This window comes from Ovis aries, chromosome 3 (assembly GCF_016772045.2).
Source record: "Ovis aries strain OAR_USU_Benz2616 breed Rambouillet chromosome 3, ARS-UI_Ramb_v3.0, whole genome shotgun sequence".
Lineage (NCBI taxonomy): Eukaryota > Metazoa > Chordata > Mammalia > Artiodactyla > Bovidae > Ovis > Ovis aries.
In genome coordinates, this window is record NC_056056.1 from 454324 (window position 1) to 471715 (window position 17392).

Here is a 17392-nt window from a genome sequence, read left to right on the forward strand (position 1 = left end):
AACTAAGCCCAAAACACACCGAGGACCCCTTGATCTGGAGCCCAGTGTTCCCAACAAGCAGGGCTGTTTGGAGAAAGGGGCATTTTCCATGTTCACTCATGGACAGTCAGGTCAGGAGACTGGACATCCACTAGGTTTTATCTGTGTGAGTTCTTTTTTGCAGGGCATTGCATACAAGTAAAGCAGGGCTGTCCAACAGCAGCAACAGTGAGCCTCACCACACAGGCGTGCTGCTCTCTGTGGCAATTTATTAAGCTTCTTCATTCTGGCTTTCAAAGAAGAGAGACATAGAGATTTTATTTTTAATAAGAATGAAATAGAATTCCTGCTCTGCCGTGGCAGAGTGATGCTACCATAGCCTCTCTCTCCTGCTGGTTACAACAGAAACTTTGGGTAGAATGCAAAGCAGTTACCCAGGAATCTGAAAATAAAAGTGGGCAGGTCGCGGTTGGGAGCTGCAAACAGGAAGAGCAGCCCAGGGACGGTCGCTTCCCCTTCCGTCTCAGTGCTCTGTCTCAGGGCAGCCCGATCCCGGGCTCTCGGTGTGGGAGAGAGTGGGGGTGGCTCTTGAGAGTCTCAGGGCGGACAGACAGCAGCATGGCACAGGCCAGGCACGGCCGTGAGAACCCGGCTGAGATGCAGCCTCAGCCCAGGTCTCAGACCGAGGGGCATTGGTGCCAGCAGAGCCAAGCACTTGAGGCATCACCCAAAAATCAGAGATGCAGGCCTCCAGCCCCACACAGCAGTGGGATGGGCCAGGGAGTAAGACAGAACTCATGGTCTGAACCCAGGCAGCTTGATAACTTGCTAAAAATTTCAACATTCCCCAGAAAATTGGAGCCTAACCCTAGATACATCAGTAATAATGTTGAATGCATCAATTAAATGGTGATCAGTTTAGATAGAAATACCAATATCCAGCTACATGCTGGCTTCATAAAACTACTATAGCCATAAAGACTTAGGTAGATTAAAAAGAAAAGAATATGATAGACTATATCATGAAAACTCAAAACCAAAAGGCTGCATTAATGTTAGACAAAGTAGACTTCAGACCACAGAAAGTTTCTGGGGTGAGGAATACCACTCATCAAGAAGATAGAGCAACCCCACATGTGTATTCTCCTAAGAATGGAATTTCAAAAGTGGAGCAGAAACTTATAGATGTGAAAGGAGAAATGGATCCCTAGTTATAGCTGATGACTTCACTCTTTCAGTGATCAGTAGGATAGGTAAACAGAAAGTCTGCAGAGATGTAGCGAATCTAAACAGCACCATCGGCCTCCTCGCTTAATTAATTAAGTGAACATTTATCGAACACTCATCCCAGCAATAGCAAGTACATTCCTTTCATGTGGACATGGGGCACTCACAATACATACTGTTAATATATTCTGGGTCTTAAAGCAAATGGTAGTAAATGTCAGCAAATTTGGAAAACAGTAGTGACCAAAGCACTGGAAAAGGTCAGTTTTCATTCCAATCCCAAAGAAAGGCAATGCCAAAGAATGTCCAAATTACCGCACAGTTGTGCTTATTTCACACACTAGGAAGGTAATCGGAGAAGGCAATGGCACTCCACTCCAGTTTTCTGCCTGGAAAATCCTATGGACGGAGGAGCCTGGTGGGCTGCAGTCCATGGGGTCGCTAAGAGTTGGATACGACTGAGCGACTTCACTTTCACTTTTCACTTTCATGCATTGGAGAAGGAAATGGCAACCCACTCCAGTGTTCTTGCCTGGAGAATTCCAGGGACGGGGGAGCCTGGTGGGCTGCCGTCTGTGGGGTCGCACAGAGTCGGACACGACTGAAGTGACTTAGCAGCAGCAGCAGGAAGGTAATGCTCAAAATCCTTCGAGCTAGGCTTCAACAGTACATGAATCAAGAACTTCCCGATGTACAAGCTTTATTTAGAAAAGGCAGAGGAACCAGAAGATTAAATTGCCAACATCTGTTGGATCATAGAAAAAGGGAATTCCAGAAAAACATCTACTTCTGCTTCATTGACTATGCTAAAGCTTTGACTGTGTGAATCACAAAAAACTGTGGAAAAATTCTTAGATAGGAATACCAGACTACCTTACCTGCCTTCTGAAAAACTTGTGTGCAGGTCAAAAAGCAACAGTTAGAACCAGACATGGAACAATAGACTGGTTCCAAATTGGGAAAGGAGTACATCAAGGCTGTATGTTGTCACCCTGCTTATTTAACTTACATGCAGAGTACATCCTGTGAAACGCTGGGCTGGATGAATCACAAGCTGGAATCAAAACTGCTGGGGGAAACACTAACAGTCTCAGACATGCAGATGACACATTCAAATGGCGGAAAGTGAGGAGGGACTAAAGAGCCCCTTGATGAAAGTGAAAGAGAGTGAAAAAGCTGGCTTAAAGCTCAACATTGAAAAAACCAGGATCACGGCATCCAGTCTCACGACTTCATGGCAAATAGAAGGGAAAAGTAGAAGCAGTGACATATTTTCTTTTCTTGGCTCCAAAATCACTGTGGATGGTGACTGCAGCCATGAAATTAAGAGCCACTCGCTCCCTGGAAGAAAAGCCATGGCAGGTCTAGGCTGTATTGAAAAGCAGAGGCATCCCTTTGCCAGCAAAGGTCCGTGTGATCAAAACGATGGCTTTCCCGTGGTCGTGTACCAATCTGGGCTTCCCTGGTAGCTCAGCTGGTAAAAAATGTGCCTGCAATGTAGGAGACCCCGGTTCAATTCCTGGGTCAGAAAGATTCCCTGGAGAAGGGAGCCGCTACCCACGCCGGTATTCTGACACGGAGAGTTCCATGGGCTGCGTCGTCCCTGGGGCACGACTGAGCGGCTTTCGCTGTCAGGTACCGAAGTGGGCGTTGGTCCATAAAGAAGGCTGAATGCCAGAGAACCAACGTGCTTGAACTGTGGCACCGGAGAAGACTTTTGAGAGCAAGAGTCTTGGACAGCAAGGAGCTCAAACTAGTCAATCCTGAAGGGAATCAACCTTGAATACTCATTGGAAGGACTGTTGCTGAAACTGAAGCTCCAGTACTTTGGCCACCTGATGCAAAGAGCTGACTCATTGGAAAAGACCCTGATGCTGGGAAGGATTGAGTGTAGGAAGAGAAGTGGGCAACAGAGGATGAGATGGTTGGATGGCTTCAATGGACTTGACTGGCTCAATGGACTTGAGTTTGAGCAAACTGCAGGAGATAGTGAAGGACAGGGACCAGGCAGGCTGCAGCCCATGCCTGGCAAAGTATTGGAGCTTCAGCATCAGTCCTTCCAATGAATATTCAGGGTTGATTTCCTTTAGGATTGACTGGTTTGATCTCCTTGCAGTCCAGGGGACTCTCAAGAGTGTTTTCCAGCACCACAGTTGGAAAGCATCAGTTCTTCCATGCTCAGCCTTTATGGCCGGAGGATAGGTAGAGGCAAATTCCCATCCAAAATGCAGGCAGAGGCTTCTTCCTCTTTCAGGTAACTGACAAGGGTGGTAACTGACATGGTGGTATGTGTGAGCGCTCCCCCTTACAGGTCAGCCCCCACTCCAACTCTAGCTGCGGTTTTGGTAAATAATTCCACAATATTTAGCAAGGAAGATGAAAACTTTGTTCACACAAAATCCGGTATGGAAATATTTAGTTTTATCTGTAATTGCCAATACTGGGAACAGCCCAAATGTCCTTCACCCACTGGATGCATAGGGCTTCCCAGGTAGCTCAGTGGGTAGACAGTCTGCCTGTGAAGTACGAAGCGCAGGCAGGTGGGAGCCTGAACTCCAGTTCCGGAAGACCCCCTGTGGGAGGACAAGGCGATCCGCCCCAGCATTCTTGCCTCAGAGCCCTGTGGACAGAGAATCCGGCGGGCTACAGTCCATGAGGTTGCGGAGTCAGCCATGGCGGAGGCAGCTGAGCACGCAAGCACGCGTACGCCAGGTGCGCGAGGAAACTGTGATGCGTCCGCAAAGCAGGCTGGTTCCCGCCAACAAACAGCACAGACTCCTGGCATCCCAGCAGCACGGTGCCCCTCGAGTGTGCTGTCTCAGTGGGAGCAGCCTGGCCCAGTGTGATTCTGCTTATGTGGTACTTTGACAAAGGAAAACACCAATTCAGAGAAAAGCTGGTGGTTGCCTGGAGCGGCTCTCAGAGGAGAGGTGGTGGCATGGCTCAGAACTGCGAGCCAGAAGGGGCCAGGCCACTGCCTGGGAATGATGACAGGCTGAAAGAGGCAGCTTTGCTGTCACACACCCGCCGGTTCCCAAGTGGCGCCCAGCCGGTCCTCGGCCACCGGGAGCTGCGCTGGTGGCCAGGCAGGGCTCAGCGGGCTCGTTGGGTGGGTGATCCTGGCTCCTAGGCCTCGCCAGAGGCCAGGAGAGCGGGGAGCTGAGAGCTGTGATGCTTGAGGCCGCACGCGGGCTGAGGGAGCCAGGCTCCAGGCCTCGGGGCGGCCGGCACGGGCTGACTGGGGCTGTCGTTGCAGGGCCATGCGGCACCGTACAGAACGGTGTCCGCCCGCGCTGCTGTCCCCTCCACCATCCTCCGGCTCCCGGCTACGGCGTTTCAAGGAGTTTTTGAGAGATATCCTGAAACTCTGGTGAGGGTGGTACAGGTGAGCCACTTCTCCAGGCCGTCTGTCTGGCGCCCTGGCCGTCTCGGGGGGGGCTCAGGGCCGAGGCCCTGAGTATCTCATCGGTGTACTGTGTCCCGGGGCCACGAGGCATGTCCACAGTAGTGGAAGTGCCTTCACTGGCAGGACTGAGTGCTAGCGACGTGGGGCTCATGGTGGGTGTCGGAAGAACTAAGATGTTTTTCTAAAACCTTGTAATACATATTTTGCTGTAAAAATTAATATTGATAGCTTCAATGCAGTCTTCAGATTGCCTACCATGTCCCAAAAGAACTCTTGTTGTTATTAAATGTCTTGATTTGAAGTAATTTTAGAAACTTGCAGAGGCAGTGCAGGTCCCTTCTGCCCCGTGCCCACACCTTGCATGCAGGCTGGGTTGTCTCCACCAGGGGCTCTCCGGCCCGCGAGGTTGGCAGGCTCAGCCCCTGGGGAGGCCCGTCCCGCTCAGCTGGCTCGTCTCTCTGCAGATCATCATGGTGCGGCTGCAGAGGGTCACCTTTCTGGCTCTGCACAACTACCTGGGCCTGACCACGGAGCTCTTCAACCCCGTGAGTGTGCCGGCCTCCCACCATGGGTCCTCGGGACAGCTGCTTCTGCCTCAAGGGGCGGGCCAGCAGACAGGCCGGGGTGGGGTCTCCTGGCCCAGTGCTGAGCTTGTCCCGGGGACACGCTGCCTGTCTGCGGCCCCGTGTCCACACGGCTCCCCTCTGGGAGGGCCTGTGGTTTGGCCAAACTCCGCTTCTCTGGTCCCCCTGTTCTGTGTGCGTGGTTGCCCTCCCAGCTTCTACCTGACCTGTGCTGAGCCGACATCCAGCAGCGGAGCTGTGTCCCTGGCCTGCCCCTTGCCCTGGGCCCCTCTGAGGGCACCTGGGGCAGCGTGCCCTGCCCTCGACCCTGCCTCAATCAAGGCCAGTGGATTGAGCTAATGGCTGTGGGGTGGGAGAAGCTGCTTCACCCCCTCAATTCTGGTGAGCGGTAAGTGCCGGGGTCCAGCCCTGGTGGATCCAGGAAATTCGAAGGTGGGGACGGTGTCGGCATCCATAGAGATAACTTATTTAATTACAGATAGAGAGGGATTAGAAGATGAGCAGAGAAAAAGAGGCTGAATAACTTGGTTCACATAGGATACCAATCACCACCTACGCAGGCCGCAGGCGTCTTCCCGTTCTCCCGAAGGAGAGGAGGCACTGAGGGCCGCCCACCGCCCCCCCCCCCGCCCCGGTCCGATCTTAGAAGCCCAGGCAAAATTAATAGGCTTGGTGGGCACCCATGCACCAGATGAGAATTCGGCCAGAAAATAGTAGGAGAGAAAAAGGGGCTGAATAACTTGGTTTACGTGGGATGCCAATAAAATTCCAAGACACAGAATTTGCACCATCTACATTGGGCCACCGGTGCCACTTGAATATCGGAAGGTGCCCCTCCTTAGGCTCCTTCTCGCGTGGGCTTGAAAACCGGGGCAAGTAAGTAGACGTGGCGAGCACCCACACTCCAGATGGGAATTCAGCCAGAAAAACAGGGAGCAGAAAAGAATGACGTGGGGGAATCAGTCTTTCCGGAAACTGATCCCATTTCTTTATTTTTGGGTTTGCTTAGATACGTTTCGTTACACATAGGGATGAGTACAGACTCACGGGGGGTAGGGGGGAGTGGTCAGCAGTCCTGACCTTTATCAAAATCAGGTGCTTCACACAAGAAGGTCTTAGGGATTTTACATCATCTTCTAGCCATGAGGCCTGCTGACATTTTACGACCCTTTCTTTCTGATAACCAAAAAACTTGTTTCTTCCAAGGGTGTTTTTTTTCTTAAACCAGGCACCATCCTCCAAATAAAGTTACATTCCTATAGGGTGAGGGTGTAGTGAGTTACAGTCAAGAAAGGAATTTATTTAACCCAAAGTTAACATGATTAATCTTAAAGGTTAATACTTATTTCTCCTATATGCTTAAAGGTTAATGCTTATTTCTCCTATATGCTAGTTATATTCATTATAAGGGCAGGGAGCATGGAGATTTAGCAGCAAACATCAACCCAACAAATGAAAATCCTTTCACCAATGTTCCCCTTAAGATCTATTTAGTCTTAACATAGTGATAAAGTTACATTTTTACATAGCAAGGACACAGTGATTTATAACAAAGTACAGTGATCTATTCCAAAAGAGAAAATTCATTCACTCAAAAAGTCTAGTATTGCTAACCTTAAAAACTACTATATTTCCTTTGCTATATTCCAGATACATTGATTAATATATTCCCAGTGCCTAAGGAAATGGTGGCCTGGTGGCAATCATTGACTCAACAATGAGAAAAGCCCTATGCTAATTAAGACTTTAAAAATACTCCAAAACTCTCTGTGCTGTTTATGGTTGAGAGGTAGTAAACAATCATGTGCGTAGTGGCAGGAGTATGGATAATCCTGTCACACAAGCTAGTCTGTCAGCAGAGGGGTTTGACCTAAGACCCTTGTCACACCCAGGGCAGGGAATTAGCAGCAATTATTGGCACAACAAATGAAGAACCCTTCACCAATATAATTCCTAACCAACCCACTATACTAATAATTTCCAACTCCTCAAAATAATTTGCCTTTAGTAAGAATAAAACATCTCATGCCTCTCAGATTGGGAGGCTGTAAACAATCACATGTGGCCAGACGAACCTATACACGATGGCTAGATAACCTTCAGAGGAGTCCTAAGCTGAAACACTCTTGTCACGCCCAGGAGTTTTTATTGCCTTGGAGCTGCACGTTTACTCCTTCTCTGAGAGAAACGGTTATGGGGGAGAGCCCCCCGTAAAGTCAGAGGTGTAGGTGAGAGCATAAAACAGACTGGTTTTGGGGTTAGATGCTCGGGAACAGGGGGTTTCCTGAGGCTTGATCACGCCTTTGCGTATGCCAAGCCTCCTTCCTCATGACCTTTGCCATGGGCGGAGTTCCTCACGCTGGCTCCCGACAGGTAAGCATGATGTGGGGGCCAGGAGGGCCCGGAGCCTCATGAGCCACACTCCAGCGGGCCCGAGGGCCTGCAGGCTGAGCGAGTGTTCACTCGGCCTCCACACCACGCTTGGTGCGCTCCCGGTTCTCCCGTCTCCCTTTGCTGATACTTTGGGGCATGTCCTGTGTTTCCTACGTTGCCTCATCTTAATGAAGTGTATTGAGGGTCTGACGGTTTTGACCGCTATTTAAACCTGGTGGAGTTTGCAAGACGACAGCAAGCTGGGCCTTTCTTGCTTTAAGCCCTCCTCTTTCTGCGTCCCCGGTGCCCTAGTAGGTCACTGCCTCCCTTCCAGTCGCCAAAGCCTGGTGCCTCCCCGCTCAGGGTGCTGCGCCAGGAGCGCTCCTGAGGCAGCCCTGCTTCTCCCCGTCTCAGGAGAGCCAGGCCATCCCGCTCGTGTCTGTGGCCAGCGTGACTGCCGGGAAGGCCAAGAAGCCGACGTGCTGCAGTCTGGAGGAGAGGCTGGAGAGGCCACCTCGGTCCCAGGAGCCCTGTGGCCCAGGTTCTGCCCGCCCCGGGGCCAGCCTCCTGCCCTCAGTCACCAGCTGTCCCGCCACACACATCCTGCCCCTACTCCTCCTAGGAGAAAACCAGCCAAGGGCGGGCCCCCAGCTTTGCCTTCTGCGTGCACTGCTCTGAGCACTCGGGGAGCGTGGGTTTGGGGAAGGAAGCTGTTGACTGGGCTTGTCTCCTGGGACCCCCCTCTGGGATGACGGTGACACACAGGCACACTGACTGCCCTGGGCTCTCCCTATCCATTTAAGAATGAGGAGCGGGGGCCGGGGGGCAGGCTGGCCAGGCTCTTTGAGGGTGCTCAGAGCTGGGCGGCAGACCTGGGAGGGCAGCCGGGGCTGCCGCTCACTTGCCACTTGCCTGAGCAGGCGGGCACGGGTGATGGGCCAGACAGGTGCGGGTGACGAGCAGCTGGCCTGCGGGGGCAGGGGGCAGGGTCCGCCGGGAGCTGTCTCAGGCCCCCAGTCGTGCGGCCTGTGCCCTCTGGGAGCAGAGACCTTGCCTCATTCTGGCTCCTCCCAGCAGATCATGGGGGCAGCCGCGCCGCAGTCTGTGGGCCTCTGCCCAAGAGGAGCCACCCCGTCCTGCTGCCTTCTGTCCACGAAGAGGTGGCGGCCAAGCTCAGCCAGGCCCAGGCTGGCATCCAGGCCTCTTCGGCTCCTGCAGGTAAAGGGCCCTCTGACCCACCCAGATGGCCAGCACGCTCTGGGTCTAGGGGCCCCTGCACCTGCGTCCTGGCCTCCGTGGAAGCCTCAGTGGCCCTGCATCCCTCCCCCAGCCTCCGTGTCCAGGGTGTTTCCCCAGCTGGGCCCTGCACAGCCCTGCTGTAATCGCTGCCTGCTGCCCTCCCTTTGCCCCTGAGCCGGGCGGTGCTAGCAGGCTGCTGCCTCTGCTGTCTCCCTGGCACCCCAGCCATCGCCCAGCTTTCCTCCCCGTGAGGTGCCTGCACCGGCCCTCTCTGCTGTCTGCTTGGTCTTCCTGTCGGGTCTCGGCTGCAGAGAGGGCTCCTTGTGACCTCTGGTCAGCAGCCAGCTCTCTTCCCTCTCCCGGGCACCTCCCTGATGGGGACCTTTGCTGTGACCTCAGCTGGCTGATGAGACCTGCAGTGCGTGCTTGCCCTCGGTGTGTCCCAGCTGTGGGACGCTGGTGGTGCCCCCCGAGGACGGCTCTGTCTTGTCTTCACCTGTGTTTCCTGGGTTGCTGGCAGGTTGAATCGTCTGGTGTGCCCGAGAGCTGTGTGGGTTCCCTCTTTAAGAGTTACCTGTTTATATTCTTTGCCCATTTTCTGCAGGGTTTCCTGAATTTGTTTTGTTGGTTTGCATAAATTTTTCTTATGCTCCAGATAGAGATCTCCCATCAGTTTTAATGTCCACGTCCCTTCTCCCGGCCTCTGCTTTTGGGACAGAGACCCTTGGTGTCTGTATCTGGAAACCAGCTGTTGCCCTGTGGCTATGTTCTGGGTCTCACTTGCTTCTCCTTCTTATTGGATGTAAACACACTCTTCTGGATTCTTGTCTGGTGGCTTTTCAGCTTCACTTTCCATGTGGAAGTCTTTCTTTCCTCATGGCTCCCTCTTACGTTATATTCAGGGTAGGAAATTCAGCTTTTTCTTTCTCTGTCTAGTGGTAATTTACCCAGCACCACTCACAAAACAATCTTTCAGTTTTCTGGTGCATTTTCTAGGGCTGTCTTCATTCGGCATCACCTTTCCTTTCTGTGTCTACATAGCTTTTTTTTTTAGTCAACTTTCTTGAGGTAAAATTAACTCACCATAAAATCCACCCTTTTAGTTATTTAGTTTGGCCGTGCCACGTGGCTTGCAAGGTCTTAGTCCCGAGCCAGAGGGTCTGAGTCTGCATCCTCCACAGTGGAGTGTGGAGTCCTGAACACTGGAACGCCAGGAACGTCCCAGACTGAACCCTTTTAAAGTTCACAGCTTTGTTGGTTTTCAGTAGTTTCACGGAGTTGCACATCAGCCTCCACTACCTAATTCCAGCACATTTTCGTCACCTGGTAGAGAGACCCCCGGCCCATCAGCCGTCACTCCCCAGCCGCTTGCCACCACTGCTTTTGTCGGCGGATGTGCCTGTCCTCGGTGTTCCATTACTTGGAGCTGCTGCTGAGGGGTCTTCATGTCCTGTCTGTGTATCCATCTGCTTCTTCACGATTAGCAATCGGCGGCGATTCTTCATCTTCACAGGCTGTTCATGGTCAGGTAGTGTGCATACAGAGCGTGCAGGCCCTCGGGGACTCTGGATGAATCTGCATGAACCGAGCCCCCCGTGAGGCCAGCACCCAGAAGGGGCCCCGGTTGGGCGCCCCGCAGTTCCTATCAGCAGTGGTGCGGTTATCATCCTGTGCCCTCGCGTCCCCCTGACCTCTGAACCCTGAGACTGGCTTTGAGTCTGGCTTCTGCTCAGCCTTGTTTGTGGCCTCCACGTGCCATACGGCAACACACCATTCTCGGTGTGAAGCGCTGTCTCGCTGTGAACACACACGGCACCCGTGTGTCTGTGGGACGCATGTTACCTGTGGAGCTGCCGAGTGACGGGGGCAGGTGTGCTGTGTTCAGCTTGGGAGGTGCTGCCAGGGGTTCCTAGTGCTCACCTGGTTATACCCTCACCAGAGTCACAAGACTGGTTGCTCCAGTCCACACAGTCCAGGACACGGCCACCTGCCACGTGTGGTTGTTTGTGTTTAAATTCCAGCAGTCTGATTCTCAGCCCCACTCAGGTGCTCACTGGCCTCGTTTGTAGGAGGGTCAGCACACAGGCGCGCCGCTGGGAGCCGTGCGGCTCGGTGGTCCCGGCGCTCCCAGGAAGCCTTCCTTTCTCGTTCGGCCCCCGTGTGCCCTGCACCCAGGCCTTGCTGTGGCTGTCGCCCCGTCTTTCTGGTGACTTGTGAGCCTGAGGATCCTCCATCTCCTTGGGGGTGGGGTTTTTATTGCCCGCTGGGAGCCATGCGGCTCGGCAGCCCCGGCGCCCCCAGGAAGCCTTCCTCTCATTCAGCCCCCGTGTGCCCTGCACCCAGGCCTTGCCCTGTCTTTCTGGTGACTTGTGAGCCTGAGGATCCTCCATCTCCTTGGGGGTGGGGTTTTTATTCCCTTTTGGCCCTTTTCGCTTGATTTTCCTTTCATTTTCTTATGGATTTGTACGAGTTCTTTAGATATTCTCTGTATGAGCTCTTTGGTGCATGTATGTATTAAAAATATTTTCTGATCACTTTTCTCTCTCTTAATAGTATCCTTTGATGAATAGAAATCTTTTAAGAATCCCATTGATCAGATTTTTCCTTTTGTGGTTAATATATTTTGTGTCCTGTCTAGGAAATCTGCCTGTAAGATTTGACATTTTCTCTTTCATGTGGAAGTGAAAGTTGCTCGTGTCCGACTCTTTGCTACCCCACGGGATTCTCCAGGCCAGAATACTGGACTGGGTGGCCTTTCCCTTCTCCAGGGGATCTGCCCAACCCTGGGATCAAACCCAGGTCTCCCGCGTTGCAGGTGGATTCTTTACCAGCTGAGCCACAAGGGAAGCCTAAGAACACTGCAGTGGGCAGCCTATCCCTTCTCCAGCCAGTCTTCCCCACCCAGGAATCAAACCGGGGTCTCCTGCATTGCAGGCGGCTTCTTTACCAGCTGAGCCACGAGGGAAGCCTGTATCTTTCATACTCACCTAGAACTGAGTCTTCTGTCTGAAGTGGGTGGGGTTGGGATATATTTCTTCTATGTGTTATCCATTTGCTCCACCATATTAAAAACATGTTTAGTGATTTTTTTCAAATAAAATAAATAACAGATAACTAAAAATAATAGCAATCCATATATAACAAAATCTGCATGCGGCGTATCCAGTTACACGAATATATCTAGCTGACGCCCACATAGGGACAGACTTGCCTTTCCTCCGGTCTGTGCAGATAATGCTCTCTTAGAGGACGTGATTCTGGCAGAAGTCTGAGATATGCTCAGTCATCCCTCGGCTGTCATGAGAGATTGCTGAAAGAACCTGCAGTGGGTACCAGACCCAGGGCCCTCGTGGGAAAGGGTGCAGTGCGGTCAGATGGCCCCTCAGATGGGCCCTCAGGTTCCACACCCACAGATTCAACCAACTGCAGATCGAATTCCATAAACTGGCAAGCTGTACTCAACATTTTATCTTTATTTTTTTATTTTTATTTTTTTATTTGGCTGCCCTGGGTCTTAGTTGGAGCATGTGGGATCCAGCTCCCTGACCAGGGATCAAACCTGGGCCGCCTGCACTGGAGCTCAGAGTCTCGGCCGCTAGACCGCCAGGGAAGGCCCTGTGCACAGCGCTGTAAGGTCTCATGGGTTGTGTGAGTGTGACAGCGGGCCAGTGAGGAGGAGCATGACTTTCCACATGTGCGTGTTTATCACGGGGAGCGTGGTTCTTCAAATAGGTACTGGTATCGTGATGCTTTGACATTGATAATAATAATATAATAGTATAGCATATTGGTATATATAATAATAAGATATTATGAGTGCATATTTCTTAGGATGGACAAAAGTGGTTATTAACTGCTGTGTTTATTTTAAACATTTCAAAACCTTATTAATATAAGAAAATCTCAATACAGATTTAAATATTTTCCTATGAAACATAATGTTGAAAAAATTAGTGGAGATTGGTCTTTGTAGGGGGCTTCCCTGGTGGCTCAGATGGTAAAGAATCTGCCTGCAATGCAGGAGACTCGAGTTCGATCCCTGGGTCAGGAAGATTCCCTGGAGAAGGGAATGGCTGGTTCCTGTTAGTAATCCATTTTCTACCTTTTCATACGAGTACAAACTGCGTTCATTTGCCCCAGGTATTGAGGCAAAGTGGAGGTGAAGTTGCTCAGTCGTGTCCAACTCTTTGCGACCCCGTGGACTGTAGCCCACCAGGCTTCTCCGTCCATGGGATTCTCCAGGCAAGAATACTGGAGTGGGTTACCATTTCCTTCTCCAGGGGATCTTCCCGACCCAGGGATTGAACCTGGGTCTCCCGTATTGGAGGCAGATGCTTTAACCTCTGAGCCACCAAGTTGCTCTCAAACTGTAGGCAGACCCACAGCTGCTCCTTCCCGCCTCCCAGGTTCACTGGCCCCTTGGGAGTGGCCCGCCGTGCTCCTCCAGCTGTGCCTGGGACTGGGCTTGGCCGTCCTCTGCATGGCGTGCGGCTGTGGCCGCAGCTTTCTGCGAGTGCCTGAGGCTGCTCTGTGTCTAGGGTCACCTACGGCCGTGCACTCAGCCAGCCCTGCCCTGGGTGGGTGCTCAGGACCTGGTGTGCACAGGGCACCAGCGCGGCATCCTGAGTCTCCCCTCCATTTGCAGGTGCCGCCTCAGACCTGAGGATGGTGTGTGACCGAGCCCGGGTCCCGCCGCCCACAGAAGAGCGCCCCGGTGGCGCGGTGGCCAGCAAGGTAGGGAGCTCCCCGCCCCACCCCTGCGCTGGAGCTTCCTGCTGGCCCGTCTTGGGTCAGGTCCCGGGCTGGCTGGCTACCTGCACCCTTCTGATCACGCTGCCTGTGTTCTTCTCCAGTCCAAGAAGAATGTGGTTGTTGCAGAGACCCCATCGGCTGTCCTCCCCAACTCGGACGGTACCTTGGATGAATCTGTTGCCAGCAAGAAGACAGACTCCATCCTCAGAGCTGCCACACAGGACCTGCTCACCCTGATGAAGCTGGATGTGCGTGACCCCGCTGCCTCCTCTGGCTGGGGTGGGATCGGGGGGGCTTCTGCCTGTCCTGGAGACCCTGTCCTCGGAAGTCCTGCTTCTTCAGGTGACCCCGCTGCCGCCTCTGGCTGGGGTGGGATCGGGGGGGCTTCTGCCTGTCCTGGAGACCCTGTCCTCAGAAGTCCCGCTTCTTCAGGTAACCCCGCTGCCGCCTCTGGCTGGGGTGGGATCGGGGAGGCTTCTGCCTGTCTTGGAGACCCTGTCCTCAGAAGTCCCGCTTCTTCAGGCAGCTGTTCCAGAGTAGGGGTGGCAGTGGCTGCCCCTTCCCCCGGGCAGGGCTCAGGACGGCATCCTGATGGTCCTGATTTGGTGTTCCACAGACCCCCTCCCAGGGCAGTCTGGGGTCCTTGCCCTCTGGGTGTCCACAGGGAACAGGGCGCCACTCAGGATGCTAACAAAGGGTTAGAAATGTGTGTTCATCACTTTCATGGTTTTATTTGTCTTTTCCCTCCACATAAAGAGTTGTGCGTGCCTTCTGAACAGAAATGTATGAAGCCACCTCGTCCCAGACTAGACTGTTAGTGCTCCCAGCCACGACCCCTCTTCCTTCCGGGGGACGGCTCCCCAGCGCCCACATGTGCGCTGGGTAAAAGGGACGCGTCCTGTGTGTCTTCCAAGTCTGCGCCCACGCTGCTGCCTGAGCCAGAGGCTCCGTCCATGCCAGTGCTGAGCTCAGTCACACGCGGGTCTGTGTCCCCTCCAAGCTGGTGGGTGAGGGCTCTGTGCCAGCAGTCAGAATTTGGGGGCTTTTCCATTTTAGATAAAAGCGGGGGTGTGGGCTTGGGTTTCAGCGTTAATGCGATCTCCTTGGTGCTGGTGGGACTGCGTCTCTCACATCTCACTGTCTCTGCGTCTGGTGGGGGAGCATGTGGAGCCTGCTGCCCGTCTGTCTTTCACTGTTAGGCGTCTGGGGTTTCTTTCCAGTTTCTGAACGAGAGTCCTGTGCTGCGTAGGTCTTGCACGTGGCCATCTCTGGGATTTGCCTTTCTGCCTTCTGAATGGTCTCTGGTGGACAGAAGTTTGTAACTACAGTGCAGTCAGCACCGCTTTTTTCTCTTATGGTTAGTGCTTTCTGTGCCTAAGAAACATTTCCTTACTTTGGGTTCATAAATATTTTTATATATTGTCTTCAAAAAGCTCTGCTGTCACGCCTTTCTCAGGTTTTAAAGCGGATGGGATTAATTTTTGTGCGGAATGCAGGGAAGGACTGGATTGATGTGCTTTTGCTCACGACTACCTGGCTGGCTCAGAGTCATGCTGTCTCCAGTGTCTCTGTTGGGATCTGGCCTGACTCCTCTGCGGTTTCTGTCTCGCTTCTGGCGCCACGCAGGGCAATGTCCTCCTTGAGCCCCAGAAAACAGGGATGGATGGGGGCCTCCCACACCCCTCAGCTCATGGGGCCTCCCTGGGCGGGAACTGGGAACTTTCATGAAGGTTTTGCCATCGGCACCCGTGCACAGCACAGCCCCTGAGTGGGGCAGCTTTCGGGCCAGCATTGGGGCACACGGCGCCTCCGCCAGACTGGTCCAGATGCTGCCGCGTGCCAGGTCCCGGGCGGGCAGAGGGAGGCCGCGGCTGGCGCGTGACTCCCCACCTCCTGCGGGGCTCAGCCTCCTGAGGGGCAGCTCGCGGCTCCTGGGCTGAGTCCCGGGGCAAGGCAGCAGCAGTGCTCTGCCTCCGGCCTGAGCGTCTGCGGAGGAGGGCGTGTTCGTCTTCCCTCCTTTGAGGAGAGCTGTCTCCTTGGTGCTGTCAGGATAGGCTCTCTCGGATCACGCGGTGTCGTTGACAGAACTGAGCACGGGTTTCTTGTTACTCGTCTTGCACGAGACTCTGTGGGCTTCTTTGGTCTGTCCCTCTCAATCACTGTAGGCAAATTATCAGCATTATCTCTCCAAGTATTGCCTCTGTCCATTTCCTCTCTTAGCCCTCAAGACTCGAACGAACGTATGTTCTCGTTTACCCGTTATGAATCTTGCCCTTTCTTCTGCTGCTGCTGCTGCTGCCAAGTCGCTTCAGGCGTGTCCGACTCTCGGCAGCCCACCAGGCTCCCCCATCCCTGGGGCTCTCCAGACAAGAATATTGGAGTGGGTTCCGTTTCCTTCTCCAGTGCGTGGAAGTGAAGTCGCTCAGTCGTGTCCGGCCCTCAGCGAGCCAGTGGACTGCAGCCCGCCAGGCTCCTCTGTCCGAGGGATTTTCCAGGCTAGAGGACTGGAGTGGGGCGCATCGCCTCTTCTGCTTTCTTCTGCGTTTTCGTCATAAAAGTCTTTGAAAGAAGCGTAAATGTCGATGTTCTTATTTGAGTTCTATCGGAAGCAGGCCTGCCGTTGCGCCTGGGACTGAGTCCGAGGCTGGCTCTCCCATCACCGTGCCGGCAGGCCCGCTTCTTGGCTCTGCTGCCCCGAGCCCAGCTGTCACGCGCCTCGCCCGCTTGCATGCCTGTTGCTGTGGGGTCCCGCCCTTGGGGTCGCTTGGCCTCGTCTGTCCCCTCTGGCCCTGGCTTGTGGTGTCTCACCTCTGACTGGACCTGGTTTTCCTTGGCAGCTGTGTGCTATATGTAGTGTTTATTTGTGGGAATTACAGGAGACCAAAGGTGGCTTCATTTCCTTCAGAAAGGCGTTCTCTTTCCTTTTGCCAGAAGTCTGGGCCAACCAGATGCCCCAAAGCTGGACTTCAGAGTTCCTCAGTTATGCTTAAAAGTCTGTTTATTCCGTCTAATCCATCAATAAAACGTTCATATTATTTTAGTCGATATTTTCTTAGTCTCATTTTAATAATTTTAAACAAACTTCTTTGTATTATTTTATTTTTCATATTCAATAATTGGTACATCCAGGATTTATTTTTTATGTTCCTATTCATTATAGAAAGCTTTAGACATGTAAAAAGGTAGTGGAAATAACCTTACGCACCCCATGTACCTGTCACCCAACCAATAATCCTCTGCTCGCAGCTGGTCTCTTTACTACTCTGTTCCGAACCCCTCCTCCAGTTATCTTCTGCCTGGAAGATTTCAGACACTGTATTGTGCCACATCGTCCCTCTCTGAAGGTTAAGGACCCTGTTTCAAAACAGAGCCGTATCACCCTCACAGTTCAAGTGCTGAAAGGCCTCAGAACATAGTCCACTCCACCAGTGTTCATGTTTCCTCAGCGGTCGTCAGGAAATGGTTTTTCCCACTATTAACAGTTGTTTACAGCGGATTTTATCTTTTAGAGAAGAGCAGTTTTAGGTTCACGACAAAATGAAGCAGGTGCAGGGGCCTCCCGTGTCCCTGCTGCCCCCGAGAGTGCGCACCACCTCCTCTGTAATCACCGGCCGGGACACCCGTCACAGTTCGGGACCCTGCCTGGCGATGTCGGCACCGAGCCCAGGGTCTCCCGTGGGCTCACTGCGGCCGTGCCTTCTGTGGGCTCGGATCCCGTGGGCTGACACGTGCCCACTGTTGCGGCTTCACGCGGAGCGGTTTCGCTGCCCCGAGGCCCCCGTGCTCTCCTGCTGATCCTCCTCCCCAGCCTCCAGCGACCCCTGCCCTTTTT

General features: G+C 53.1%; 1 protein-coding gene across 6 annotated transcripts in view; it reads left to right on the forward strand.

Annotated features, from left to right (window-relative positions):
• PNPLA7 (patatin like phospholipase domain containing 7) overlaps nt 1-17392 on the forward strand; it is an 83004-nt gene that overhangs the window by 21634 nt on the left and 43978 nt on the right. For 5 of the 6 annotated variants that reach the window (XM_042245313.1, XM_042245311.1, XM_042245314.1 and 2 more), the window contains 6 exons: nt 4463-4591; nt 5077-5157; nt 7984-8110; nt 8644-8787; nt 13454-13542; nt 13662-13808. In XM_042245313.1, the coding sequence (XP_042101247.1) occupies nt 4463-4591; nt 5077-5157; nt 7984-8110; nt 8644-8787; nt 13454-13542; nt 13662-13808 (717 nt within the window). The remainder of the gene's footprint in view (nt 1-4462; nt 4592-5076; nt 5158-7983; nt 8111-8643; nt 8788-13453; nt 13543-13661; nt 13809-17392) is intronic. The other variant, XM_042245312.1, reaches the window with a different exon arrangement.